The following is a 14876-nucleotide window of genomic DNA, read 5'->3' as shown; positions in this document are numbered from 1 at the left end:
AATCTTTCACGATGGCTATTACGTAAAGGACGTAGCTTTCTTACGTAAGTCTAGCATTACTCACTAGCTACAGTGGCAGATCTGTTTTTATTTTCAAAATTTTCAACCTTTCTTGGAAAAACAGTGAACAAATTTTCTTAAAAAATGCGAATAATGTTTGAAAATATGAAAAAAAATCAACATGCAAATAGAACCTTTAAAGCGGGAACAAATTTTTAAAAAGTGAACAAAAATTGAAAAACAGGAAAACTAATATATACGCTGAACAAATTTTAACACAAATTGAGTATTTTTGTAATATGCGCTAAAAAATTTTAATACACATTGAGCATTTTTTTATATACACCGAAAAAAATTAAATACAGGTTGAAGATTTTTGTGATATCGGCTGAACAATTTTCAAAACACATTGAACATTTTTTTAAGATACGCTGAACATTCCATTAATACACAGTTAACATTTTTTAATATATGATGAACATTTCTTTAATACAGAAAAAGAGAAAAAAAACAGCAAAAAAACCGGAAGACAGAATCATAGGTAAAATTAGAGAAAAGAAAAAAAGCAAAAAAGTGTGACTAAAAAACAAAAAGTGAAGAAAAATAGAAAAATAAAAAAATAGAAAATAAAACCAAAAAACATTAAATAAAAACAAAAAAGAAAACCAGTTCAATAACCTTCTAGAAGGTTCCCAAAACCAGACAGGAACCTTCCAGAACGTTCCTAGACCCCTCAGCAAACAAAACAACATTGAAGTTGTGGGCTAGTTCATGTGGACGTGGCAGATGGCTGGCATCAGCGAAAGCACATCTGTTTGCCGCTAACGGCTGTCAAATAGGGATTGCTGGTCATGTGGGTCAGTCTCAAACGAGATTCGAGTGCACAGAGCCGGCACTAGGTGACATGTTTGGGCTAGCCGGGTCAGCCCACCTTAGTCTTATATCTCACAGCAGTTGCAATATCCGTCGCGTCGGCATTGTCGTGGGACCCAATTTTGTGACTTTTTTTTTTGACCCAACACCGTAGAACAAAATGTTCTACGGTAAATCAATTAAAGTAAATGAATTTTGCGACGTAGTGTGTGGTATAATTTCCCTGATTGCGTATATAAACAACAAGTTTGTCTCAGCACTTACAAAATCACAAGCAGACGGGTTGATTTTTTTAATAACCACGTATTAGAAATCTTAACTTTTAAACTAGTCGAATTCTGTTAAGCCGTGCATAATTTTAACATCTCACTTCTCCACAAGGTAATGTAAAATAAGAATTTGAGTCGATCCGAAATACCCATCGGACCAACGAGATCACTGACTAGTCTTTATATGGGTTGACTCGTGGCCTCTCAAATTGTCTATGGGGTCATAGGGGCCGGATCCAAAGCCAGATCTGGATCGGCCCATTACTATCCTAGGTTTATTTTACTATAAGCACATCTTCAAGATCGATCCATAAAAAAAAAACATCTTCAAAATCATCTACATTGTACATGGCCTTACACCAGCGTCTGGCTAAGAAAGAAATGTGTTTAAAAAAACTGCTTTTTTTCTTTAGCATTAATGCATATTTCTTTGCTCGAGTAAAAATTGGTTTATTTTTCTAAGCAAAAAAATTCTTAAATAATAAGTGTTACACATGTAGCATGAAGCACTTCGACCATGACCTTTTTTACAACTAAAGTTGCCATCCAAAAAAACAAATCCAAAAGAAAAGCTGAAACTTTGCCATCCAAAAAGAAGTTGTCGTGCTTACAACTAAAGTTGTCATCCCCGCTCATCTCCGGATCCTGGTAGTATCCCGAGTATATTTTACTATAAGCACATCTCCAAGATCCATCCCTAAAAAAAAAACATCCCCAAGATTCTCTACATTGTACATGGTCTGACAGTAGCGTCCGGCCAAGAAAGAGATGTGCTTAGTAAAAAGAAAATCTTAAGCATCAATGCTTATTTCTTTGCTGTAGTAAAAACTGATTTATTTTTCTAAGAATAAATTCTCAAATCGGCCTTTATGCTTTTTACAACTAAAGTTGTCATCCAAAAAGAAAACAACCCCAAAAGAAAAGCTGAAACATGCTATCCAAGAAAAAATTGCCATGCTTACAACTAAAATTGTCATCACCACTTGACTAAACTTGCCGTTAATGCCACACGTGTGACACTTACCAAGGTAAAAAATTGCATTATACTTGGCCTTATCGCCTTGTATTCAGCAAGACTGCAACTACTGCAACTGTGTTGTCCGATATAACCTCTGTTTCTCAAAACAAAAACAATAAATCACCAATGATAAGATCAGGAGAAACTTTAGACAGATCTGCATAACTGCAGCAGTGAGAAACACAAAGTTCAGAAAAAGGGGTCACAGATTCCAGAATATCGATTTGGATAATAATTAATCAATCTGTTACACTGTTCCGCATTCCATTCAAAATTTGTAATAAAGTTGAAACAACATCTGCTAGTTACAACCGCAATGGGAGAATGCTAGATCTAATAAATGATCTGAATCTCGTCTCATGATGAACCAATCAACGCATCCTGTTTGTTGGCTGCGGAGCTTCCATGCTTTGGTTTCAGCTGGAAGCACCCTCTGCTTATTCTCAGCAGGCTATCGATGTCTCTATCTCTATCATGCATTCTTCCTTGAACAGTAGTAACTTCAGTTTCCAGTCTCTCATCACTTCTGCTTGTCGGTTCCGGTCCACTTGTCGCCGCTCAAGCTGGGGTCGGTTTGGTAGAAGACGACATCTCCCACGTCGCTGACAAAGTGATCGACTCTCAAGCTCTTGAGGAGGACGGTGATGAGGTGCATTGGAAGCGGGCCTGACTTCTCTGGCTCCCGGTAGTATCTGCCCAGTACTGGCCTTGCTGCCTTGGTCTGGATTTGTTCATAAAACCAAGGTTAAAGTTGCGGTTTCAGCATGCAGAAATACAATATATGGAAGAGGTACATATATATATTCAGCAGAGTAGTATTGAACTTACTGCTTCTACTAGGTGGTAGTGAGGTATTTGGGGGAAGAGGTGGTGGATGACATGGGTGCCAATGTCATGGTGGATGTTATTGATCCATCCATAGTCCCGATCCACGGTCGTCAGGCCACCACGGAGGTAGCTCCATTCCTGCAAAAGTCATTGGGGAGCATTGGTTTGTTGGCGACATGAACATTGAATGAAATAGTAAATACCATAGCAGTGCAAAACGTATCCATAAGGCAAACAGACTGTCGCCAGTGAGTTTATTGCGCAGTTAATGTTTTCTTCCAGTGGGTATAAACACTAACAGTGGGTATAAACACTAATGTTCAGAAACTGGTAGTCCTATTTTCCTGCAGTGTCATCGACCATGATATACTTTGCAATGAATTAATACAGCAGGCAAGTACCTCGCCGCGGTACCATGGGAGGTCCTGGTGACCATGGTGGTGAAGATACGTCACCAAATCAAGCCACATGACATTCACCTGTTTCAAATTACATCGAGACATTGCTACTTGAGTTAGTTGTTCAGTGTGAGTTGCTTAGAAGCAAGTCCGACCAACTAAACAGTTAAGAGTTGTAGATTCTGTATGGTTGCTTACAATATATGGAACCCCGTACAGCTTGAGCACCGGTACCAGGCCAAAGACACACGCCATGCCGATGAGCAGCGCAATCATCGTGAACCAGCAGGTGGTGGAGATGATCACATCACGCCTCTCCTTGGGAGTAAACAGATCGCTGCTCGGATTGAAGTGTGAGCCCTCCTTGCCCGGGCTTCTGTACCACTGGAACATCCAGTAATCAAGGGAGATTCAGTTTAGGTTTAAGTTCAGGATGCATACAGATGCAGACCTATACAAGCGACCAGCAGAATAACAAGAGATTCTTACGAGGTAAACAGGGAAAGCCAGCAGTGGGAACGGTACTGAGAAGCGCAGTGTCTTTGTCCGTGGTTCCAATTTCTGGTACACCTTCTCAGTGATCTGCGCAAATCAGTCGCACATCAGCTAGGAGTAACTAAGCAGATGGAACATAAATTACACGAATGAATATTCAGTTAAGGATTTCATTCAAATTATGCAATTAGAATTGTGGTTCCAGTCCACACTTGGCCTCGAGGGTGACTGTTTTGTCAGATAGTGCAGATGCTCAAATGTGGTTTGATTCCAAAAAGGGCAAGAACGACAATAAGAAAAACGGACCGGGCATTTTGAGATGCACTAGCCAAAAGGCTAAGATTCGATGTGCATCTTTGATCTGTGATGATTAATTTAATAGCAGCAGATCTGTGACTGTGAGACAATTTAAATCAATTAGAAAATTTTGGTTGCAAGTATCTATCAAATTAGAATTTTGGTTGCCACAAACACACACATGCTTTTATTCTGAAAAAAGGGCAAAGGCCGGCCTACAATGACAAGCAAGGTGAAGATGCCATAAAAAGGAATATATGCACCAGGAAATGATGTTATTAGAATGTTAGGTGGCTCGGCCGAGTTAAGATTCGATGCGCATCTTTGTTGATCTCTGCTGATCAACTAGGCATAATCTTTTTTTATGTGTACTCTTCTTTCTCTCTCTAAAAAGATCTTAGCTTAGCAGCAGATCTGATCACGTGACAGACATGAATAGATCTACTAGCTGCCGCTGCTAGTTGTGTTTGGCATTATTATCTACGGACGGACCACATCACTTGTTTGTTGGATCTTAAATTATGTGGACTCTTTTGATGCTGCTGCTGCACAACATGTCAACATGTGGTGCCTCTGCAGCGGCTGAAAAAGCAGGCAGGTGCATCGTTGCTCTCTTTCTAGTACCACTGCTAGCTATCACCTCCATGATTCATGCAGCAGCCAGATGCGATATTTGTTCAACTTTTGCTCAATTATTATTATGCCAAACTCTCTAAACTTTTACTACTAACGAGTGTCAGTATAAAATACAAGGTAGAGGGTTCTCAAGAAAAATATCTGCCCATCCATCGAGCTGCTCTGAGTTTCTTCCTTTTTTTTCTTTATGTGCGCAAAGTCCTTTGGGAATTGCAGTGATGGAGACATGCTGGAAAAAAATATGTGCATGTAGTAGAGTGCAGTAGTATATGGTAGTGGACTAGTGGTCCTAACCGGGTGCCATGACTCGTCCTTTTCGATGTGGCCATGGTTCTGATGGTGCGTTCTGTGGCTGATCCTCCTGCACACACATAGCAAAATCAGATTCAGATCGGCTTCAGAAAAGGTTGATTAATGCCAGATTGGTACCACTCCATATAAATTACTCCTCCTAAACTAATTATTTGTTGCTAAAGAAACTCAGATGCATGCATGATAATGGAACTACTAGTACTCCAGCATTGGTGTGTGGTGTTGGAAGGACCTTGAAGACTGTGCAGCACCGCTAGCTCCTAGTAAACAAACCGTTGTCGGCAGTGATTCAATCAAACTTTTTTGTGTTTCCTTCCTTTAAAGAAAGATGGGTTTTTCCCAAGAGAAATTCTCTGCGGCCGCTTGCATGGGTCAACAGCGGTGGAACAGACATGCCTCACAGGCAATAGTGCTTTGTACATGTAAGTAAAAGGGAAATTGCTACTTCGCAACAGCAAAGTTTGTGTTGCCCTTTCCAACTTCTTTCGAGTAACATATTCAGGCGCGGGTTCTCTCCCTCTCGGAGATTTGTCAACAAAACAAAGGATTGCAAATTGCTTTTCTAGACTAGAAAACCGATAGTACTACTACACATTTGCGACGGAACGAGTAATAATCTTGCCCTGCAAGTAGTACCTCCCTCCTGGTTTACTTAGTAAAATGTATGTACAAAATTGTTACCAGCCATTGTACGGGACGAGAATAAATGTGTGCAGCAGGTGGCCGACGACGCTGTTGAGCGTGCCGCTGTCCGAGAAGCTCCCGTGACCACTGCAAGCGTAGATAGGTAGATGTATCAGATAGACAGGCGTATGATAGCAGTGCTACTAGGTAGCACCAAATGTGGCACGCCGCACGCATCGATCTGGGCAGGCCGGGAGCGAGAAAGAGGAAACAACAACGCACCAGTCGTGTCCGAGGACGAAGAGCGCCCAGAACATGGTGCCCTGGACGGCCCAGTAGAGCGGCCAGAGGGCCCAGCTGTCGGCCCGCCACGCGGCGGCGGCCAGCGCCGCCACGACGGCGACGTCGCGGGCGACGTAGGAGAGGGAGCGCAGGGGGCTCTTGCGCCAGCAGTGGGCCGGCACGGCGGCGCGGACGTCGCCGATGCGGAAGGGCGGCGGCTTGGCGGCGTCGAACTCGGAGCGGTGGTCCTCGGTGGCCTTGCAGCTCGCCTCCTGCTCCGGCCTCATTGCGGGGGCCATGGCCGCGGATGGATCTGTGCGTGTGCGTGGGGGAGGGGGAGCGGGGGGCAAGGCAATGGTAGGGGAGGAGAGAGAGATTCGGGAGGGGCTTGGCTTGGGTGGCCGGGCAGAGATACACCTCTCCTCCTCTCGTCTCGTCTCAATGGAGGAGGGGTGCGGGTGGGCCGCTATTTATAAACCGAGATTATAATTGCCTGCCGGTTTGCAACTACGGGCAAGAGCTCCTGCTAAATTTTTGCTGGTATGCCCTAGCAGTGTACCGTAGTAGTAGTCCTGTAAACCAATTGAGTTTGGCCGGTGCACGTGCATCGTGCGACCCTGCTTGCCGTCCATACCATGCCCAGTGGGCCCTCCTCTTTTTCTTTCTCCATAATACACGGAGAGAATGAATTAAAGATTCGCCTATAAAGTGAGTTGAAATTTTTCTACACCTAAACCTGTTTTAAGGGCAACTCCAACGCACGTCCGCGACGTTTAGATTTTGTCAGTTTGAGGGTGACAATAGGGAGGCGGGTGGCCGAATTTGTGGATGCATCGGGCGTGCGCCCAATTCGCGGCCGCATCTAGTCCACGTGCATGCAAATTTTTGAAAGCAACAAAAGATGTCGCTAAATGGCTGCGGCCATAGTTCACACCAGTTCATGACGGCCGGCAAAGCCAACAGCCTACAGAATGGTCACCCTCCAGTTTCACGCCGACAACAAAGCCAGCGGCCGGCACACCAGCCAGCCTTCAAAATGAACGGCCATAGTCCACGAGCGAGGTCTCACCTAGTTCAGGTCGTCTCAGGCGAACATCTTCGCGAACCAAGCTTCCTCTCCGGTGACATGTTGTTCTTGTCGATGCTCATGATCGCGAGTGCCACCTCTTTTGCTTTGGGATCGGCATTGGTGGCCTTGGTCTCGAGCTTCTTCAGATGAGCGGCCTCCTCAATGTCAAGCTTCCTTTTGGCGGCCTCCTCCATCTCAAGCTTCTTCGTTTGGAGTTCTAGGTATATCTTCATTTGCTCATCCTTCCCCTTGCTCCTTCTCTCCTCTCTCACTTCCTTTTGGCCCATCATGCATTCCAAAGTTTCCTGCAAGGCCATGGAAGACGCATCACGCCTCTTGTCGGCCTTTGAGCTGGTCTTGCCCTCGGCCTCTTGAGCAAGTCTCCCTCCTCAGCCACGGCCGCCTTTCCTCCTTTCTTCCTACGAGCGGCATATTGGTCTTTGAACTTGGGGCAATCTTTGATGAGCGACCAACAATGCGTGAGAGTAAATGGCTTGTTCTTTGTGCCGGGCCTTGAAGGCTTCCAAAGATTGAAATGCATACACAATCAAAGGTGTGACCGCAATTGTAACATGGAAGGACACAAGATGCATGAAACATAAATGGCATGCCAAGATGAAATGACACAAGATGGAAAAACGAGAGGTTCATACCAAGTCACCAACGCCTAGGCCACTCACGAGACGGGTTTCGACACTCAAGCGCGGCACAATACTTGTTGCACTCTTGTTGAATGAACCCCCATCTCTTTTGATTGAGTTGATGTCGCGGGTGCTTGCAAATTGGTAGGGGGCAAACTTCCTTCGCTCATGAAAGGTTTTGTGAACTGTCATCCAAAAGATGGATCATTTTTGCCCGACACATTTCATCGGATCTTGGCCTATCTCCATCCAACTCTCGCAAATCAAAGTGTCCTCCTCTTGGGTGTATGATCCCGTGTGAATGCTTTGCCTCTTCTTTTGTGCGTCGGCCCTTTGGGTGAGCTCATCGATAAACAAGGGCTCCTCCGCAATGTCGACCTCTTCTTCCTTATATTCACAATACATGTCATCATCTTCATGCCATGAGTTGCCATGGTCGTTCTCATCTTCATCATGGCCGATGAATTGGGTGTCACCAATTCACCATACTGCCGCGGCAGTCCTGGCTTGTCGCGTCGGGATCGAAAGCTTGGCCTGGGATGTCGATGTGGAAGGCCTCACCATGGCCCTTGAAGATGACGTTATGAACGCGGTGTAGTCAGGGTCATCGACCGTCGGCGTCGGCATTGGCATTTCATCGAATAGCTTGCGGGCGCCGCCCATGTTGGTCGAAGGGATCGACCAGGGCTGCTTCCTTTTCATCCCTCGGACGGCTGACCAACGCCATTGTACCCCGGTGTCACATTGAGGTTGATGACGGCCGCGGGCGTGGCCGGAGTGACCACGCTACCGTCCAGTGACGTGGAGAACCGTGTATGCCCATGGCCATGCAGTGGCGTCGCACAATACCCGGGCATCTCCGGTGAGACGGATGAGCTCGGGGACCGGTACTGCGAAGGACGAACGGCCGACGAGCATGTGCTAGCCGCGGCCATGGCAGCGACTGAGAGAATGGTCGGCGGGGGTCGGCACAACCCCTAACATGAGGAGGGTGTGCGCCTTGGCAATGATGGACTCTGTGTCATCGGCGTCGGCCTGGTGCTGTGTGGCATGCAGCGCGGCCTCCTCAGTGGCATAGTCGGTAGCGGCCTTTTTTCCCGCCATCTTTGTTCGCCAGTTCCTCCTCTTGGTCAATTCGGCGTCGAGCTTGGCGAGCTCCGCCGATGTGAGCTTCGACCGTGGCTTCTTGGTAGCCTTCTTATTTGACATGGGGCACGCTGCCATGGCCGGGTCGCCGGGATTCGTCGGGGCACCGGCCATGGAGGAGGGAGGGGAGGGGGCGCGGGAGGGTTTTGGGTGAAATGGAGAGAAAGTGGTCTCGTGTGTCCCCGACGGACGGGCTAGGGGAGGACAAGGGCAGGCGTCCCGCCCATACGTGCGTTGTCCGTTTCGATGCAAGGGCGGTCGTAATTTGTCCTGGGAATGGGTCGATAGCGGACCAAAAACGGGCATTGGTCCGTTTGCTCCCGTGCATTGGGTCGCGTCTTCTGTCTGTTTACCACCAAACGGACGCGGCCGGACCATTTGAAGTCACGCATTGGAGTTGCCCTAAAAGTGTAGTTTTTAGTACAGAAAAATGTAGCATGCATCTCTACTCCTAATGTCTCACTTGGTAGGGTAGCACGGTTTTTTTCGTCTCCCCATTTCGTCTGTTTTTTTCGTCTCCCTTCCTACCACCCCACCGGTTTATCTTCGCGTCACTCTCTTAGACAACGGAAAAATCTGAACGGATCAGAACTTTCCATGCTGGGGCAATTTATTTAGTAATGTCTTTACGTGAAAGAATCAATCACGGTCAATATCTAAAGATCAAATCTAAATTAATTAACGTAACCTTAAATCGCTCAATCACATTAATTAGTAAAACAAATAACCATTTTAAAGAGAATTAATGTGTAAATCATAAGAAAGAAATCTCATTATTAAATCATTTATGTACCTAATTAATTTGTAATGGAATATTATCTCTATTACTACCCTTAAAGGAGTAGTCTGTACATCGTTCGTTCGCTCCCATAGACTCAATCGATTAAAGAATTCCCCTCGCTTCGATCCCCACACAACGGTAAAAAAATCCTCCCCTTCTCTCTTCTCTCGTGTGCACTCATAAGGAAAATAATCGAGAGATGGAAACCCACGCATAGATATCAATCCCCTTCCCCTCTCCCATTCTCTTTCCATAGCTGCTAATCTTCTCCCCTGCTCCCGTTCTCCTTTGTGACTTTGAGAGGGAAAGGAAAGGACGATGAGAGGCCTCAGATCATAGATCCTCCTGGCCTGGCATTCCTTCACCAATTCCATCGCCGCAAAATCCAACGCCTTCCTCCCGCATCCCATCTGTTGGGGAACGTAGTAATTTCAAAAAAAATCCTACGCACACGCAAGATCATGGTGATGCATAGCAACGAGAGGGGAGAGTGTTGTCCACGTACCCTCATAGACCGAAAGCGGAAGCGTTAGAACAACGCGTTTGATGTAGTCATACGTCTTCACGGCCCGACCGATCAAGCACCGAAACTACGTCACCTCCGAGTTCTAGCACACGTTAAGCTCGATGACGATCCCCGGACTCCGATCCAGCAGGGTGCCGGGGAAGAGTTTCGTCAGCACGACGGCGTGGTGACGATCTTGATGTTCTACCGTCGCAGGGCTTCGCCTAAGCACCACTACAATATTATCGAGGACTATGGTGGAGGGGGGCACCGCATACGGCTAAGAGATCAAGAGATCAATTGTTGTGTCTAGAGGTGCCCTCCTGCCCCCGTATATAAAGGAGCCAAGGGGGAGGGGGCGGCCGGCCAAGGAGGGCGCGCCAAGGGGGAGTCCTACTCCCACCGGGAGTAGGACTCCCTTCTTTCCTAGTTGGAGAAGGAGAAGGGGGAAGGAGGAGGGAGAGAGGAAGGAAAGGGGGGGCGTCGCCCCCCTCTCCTTGTCCTATTCGGACTAGGGGGGAGGGGGCATGGCCCACCCCTTGCCTCCTCTCTTCCTCTCCACTAGGGCCCATGTAGGCCCATTAAGCCCCCGGGGGGTTCCGGTAACCTCCCGGAACTCCGGTAAAATCCCGATTTCACCCGGAACAATTCCGATATCCAAATATAGGCTTCCAATATATCAATCTTCATGTCTCGACCATTTCGAGACTCCTCGTCATATCCGTAGTCTCTTTCGGGACTCCGAACAAACTTCGGTACATCAAAACTCATAATATAACTGTCATGGAAACCTTAAGCGTGCGGACCCTACGGGTTCGAGAACTATGTAGACATGACCTAGAACTGTTTCCGGTCAATAACCAATAGCGGAACCTGGATGCTCATATTGGCTCCTACATATTCTATGAAGATCTTTATCGGTCAAACCGCATAACAACATACGTTGTTCCCTTTGTCATTGGTATGTTACTTGCCCGAGATTTGATCGTCGGTATCCAATACCTAGTTCAATCTCGTTACGGGCAAGTCTCTTTACTCGTTACGTAATGCATCATTCCGTAACTAACTCATTAGCTACATTGCTTGCAAGGCCTATAGTGATGTGCATTACCGAGAGGGCCCAGAGATACCTCTCCGACAATCGGAGTGATAAAACCTAATCTCAAAATATGCCAACTCAACATGTACCTTTGGAGACACCTGTAGAGCTCCTTTATAATCACCCAGTTATGTTGTGACGTTTGGTAGCACACAAAGTGTTCCTCCGGTAAACGGGAGTTGCATAATCTCGTAGTTAGGAACTTGTATAAGTCATGAAGAAAGCAATAACAACATACTAAACGATCAAGTGCTAAGCTAACGGAATGGGTCAAGTCAATCACATCATTCTTCTAATGATGTGATCCCTTTAATCAAATGACAACACATGTCTATGGTTAGGAAACATAACCATCTTTGATTAATGAGCTAGTCAAGTAGAGGCATACTAGTGACATTAAGTTTGTCTATGTATTCACACATGTATCATGTTTCCGGTTAATACAATTATAGCATGAATAATAAACATTTATCATGATATGAGGAAATAAATAATAACTTTATTATTGCCTCTAGGGCATATTTCCTTCAGTCTCCCACTTGCACTAGAGTCAATAATCTAGATTACACAGTAATGATTCTAACACCCATGGAGTCTTGGTGCTGATCATGTTTTGCTCGTGGAAGAGGCTTAGTCAATGGGTTTGCGACATTCAGATATGTATGTATCTTGCAAATCTCTATGTCTCCCACCTGGACTTGGTCCCGGATGGAATTGAAGCGTCTCTTGATGTGCTTGGTCCTCTTGTGAAATCTGGATTCCTTTGCCAAGGCAATTGCACCAGTATTGTCACAGAAGATCTTCATTGGTCCCGATGCACTAGGTATGACACCTAGATCAGAAATGAACTCCTTCATCCAGACTCCTTCATTTGCTGCTTGTGAAGCAGCTATGTACTCTGCTTCACATGTAGATCCCGCCACGGTGCTTTGTTTAGAACTGCACCAACTGACAGCTCCACCGTTCAATGTAAACATGTATCCGGTTTGCGATTTAGAATAGTCCGGATCAGTGTCAAAGCTTGCATCGACGTAACCATTTACGACTAGTTCTTTGTCACCTCCATAAACGAGAAACATATCCTTAGTCCTTTTCAGGTATTTCAGGATATTCTTGACCGCTGTCCAGTGATCCACTACTGGATTACTTTGGTACCTCCCTGCCAAGCTTATTGCTAAGCATACGTCAGGTCTTGTACACAGCATTGCATACATGATAGAGCCTATGGCAGAAGCATAGGGAACATCTTTCATTTTCTCTCTATCTTCTGCTGTGGTCGGGCATTGAGTCTGACTCAACTTCACACTTTGTAATACAGGCAAGAACCCTTTCTTTGCCTGATCCATTTTGAACTTTTTCAAAACTTTATCAAGGTATGTGCTTTGTGAAAGTCCAATTAAGCGTCTTGATCTATCTCTATAGATCTTGATGCCCAATACGTAAGCAGCTTCACCAAGGTCTTTCATTGAAAAACTTTTATTCAAGTATCCCTTTATGCTATCCAGAAATTCTATATCATTTCCAATTAATAATATGTCATCTACATATAATATCAGAAATGCTACAGAGCTCCCACTCACTTTCTTGTAAATACAGGCTTCTCCAAAAGGCTGTATAAAACCATATGCTTTGATCACACTATCAAAGCGTTTATTCCAACTCCAAGATGCTTGCACCAGTCCATAAATGGATCGTTGGAGCTTGCACACTTTGTTAGCACCTTTTGGATCGACAAAACCTTCCGGTTGCATCATATACAACTCTTCTTCCAGAAATCCATTCAGGAATGCAGTTTTGACATCCATTTGCCAAATTTCATAATCATAAAATGCGGCAATTGCTAACATGATTCGGACAGACTTAAGCATCGCTACAGGTGAGAAAGTCTCATCGTAGTCAACCCCTTGAACTTGTCGAAAACCTTTTGCAACAAGTCGAGCTTTGTAGATAGTTACATTACCGTCAGCGTCAGTCTTCTTCTTGAAGATCCATTTATTCTCGATGGCTTGCCGATCATCGGGCAAGTCAACCAAAGTCCATACTTTGTTCTCATACATGGATCCCATCTTAGATTTCATGGCTTCAAGCCATTTTGCGGAATCTGGGCTCATCATCGCTTCCTCATAGTTTGTAGGTTCGCCATGGTCAAGTAACATGACTTCTAGAATAGGATTACCGTACCACTCTAGTGCGGATCTTACTCTGGTAGACCTACGAGGTTCGGTAGTAACTTGATCTGAAGTTTCATGATCGATATCATTAGCTTCCTCACTGATTGGTGTAGTTGTCACAGGAACCGGTTCTTGTGATGAACTATTTTCCAATAAGGGAGCAGGTACAGTTACCTCATCAAGTTCTACTTTCCTCCCACTCACTTCTTTCGAGAGAAACTCCTTCTCTAGAAAGGATCCGAATTTAGCAACGAAAATCTTGCCCTCAGATCTGTGATAGAAGGTGTACCCAATAGTCTCTTTTGGGTATCCTATGAAGACACATTTCTCCCATTTGGGTTCGAGTTTATCTGGTTGAAGTTTGTTCACATAAGCATCGCAACCCCAAACTTTAAGAAACAACAACTTTGGTTTCTTGCCAAACCATAGTTCATAAGGCGTCGTCTCAATGGATTTTGACGGTGCCCTATTTAACGTGAATGCGGCCATCTCTAAAGCATAACCCCAAAACGATAGCGGTAAATCAGTAAGAGACATCATAGATCGCACCATATCTAGTAAAGTACGATTACGACGTTCGGACACACCATTTCGATGTGGTGTTCCGGGTGGCGTGAGTTGCGAAACTATTTCGCATTGCTTCAAATGTAAACCAAACTCGTAACTCAAATATTCTCCTCCACGATCAGATCATAGAAATTTTATTTTCTTGTTACGATGATTTTCCACTTCACTCTGAAATTCTTTGAACTTTTCAAATGTTTCAGACTTGTGTTTCATCAAGTAGATATACCCATATCTGCTCAAATCATCTGTGAAGGTGAGAAAATAACGATACCCGCCGCGAGCCTCAATATTCATTGGACCACATACATCAGTATGTATGATTTCCAACAAATCAGTTGCTCGCTCCATAGTTCCGAAGAACGGTGTTTTACTCATCTTGCCCATGAGGCACGGTTCGCAAGTACCAAGTGATTCATAATCAAGTGATTCCAGAAGTCCATCAGTGTGGAGTTTCTTCATGCGCTTTAAACCAATATGACCCAAACGACAGTGCCACAAATAAGTTGCACTATCATTATCAACTCTGCATCTTTTGGCTTTAACATTACGAATATGTGTATCACTACTATCGAGATTCAATAAAAATAGACCACTCTTCAAGGGTGCATGACCATAAAAGATATTACTCATATAAATAGAACAACCATTATTCTCTGATTTAAATGAATAACCGTCTCGCATCAAACAAGATCCAGATATAATGTTCATGCTCAACGCTGGCACCAAATAACAATTATTTAGGTCTAAAACTAATCCCGATGGTAGATCTAGAGGTAGCGTGTCAACCGCGATCACATCGACTTTGGAACCATTTCCCACGCGCATCGTCACCTCGTCCTTAGTCAATCTTCACTTAATCCGTAGT

The 14876-nt window shown here is 44.9% G+C and overlaps 1 protein-coding gene across 1 annotated transcript; it reads right to left on the bottom strand.

Moving 5' to 3' along the window:
• Positions 1 to 2367: 2367 nt before the first annotated feature.
• Positions 2368 to 6473, bottom strand: LOC119308532 (fatty acid desaturase DES3-like). The gene is made up of 8 exons (XM_037584661.1): positions 6033 to 6473; positions 5808 to 5897; positions 5109 to 5175; positions 3876 to 3968; positions 3585 to 3770; positions 3390 to 3467; positions 2989 to 3126; positions 2368 to 2881 (listed from the first exon to the last, which is right to left on the bottom strand). The coding sequence occupies exons 1-8, from the start codon at positions 6329 to 6331 to the stop codon at positions 2681 to 2683; spliced, it is 1152 nt and encodes a 383-aa protein (XP_037440558.1). The 5' UTR covers positions 6332 to 6473; the 3' UTR covers positions 2368 to 2680.
• Positions 6474 to 14876: the final 8403 nt, after the last annotated feature.

The sequence above is a fragment of the Triticum dicoccoides genome, chromosome 5B, assembly GCF_002162155.2.
Source record: "Triticum dicoccoides isolate Atlit2015 ecotype Zavitan chromosome 5B, WEW_v2.0, whole genome shotgun sequence".
NCBI classification, from domain to species: Eukaryota; Viridiplantae; Streptophyta; class Magnoliopsida; order Poales; family Poaceae; genus Triticum; species Triticum dicoccoides.
Note: the sequence above shows the minus strand (reverse complement) of the source record. Positions and strands in the feature narration are given on the sequence as shown.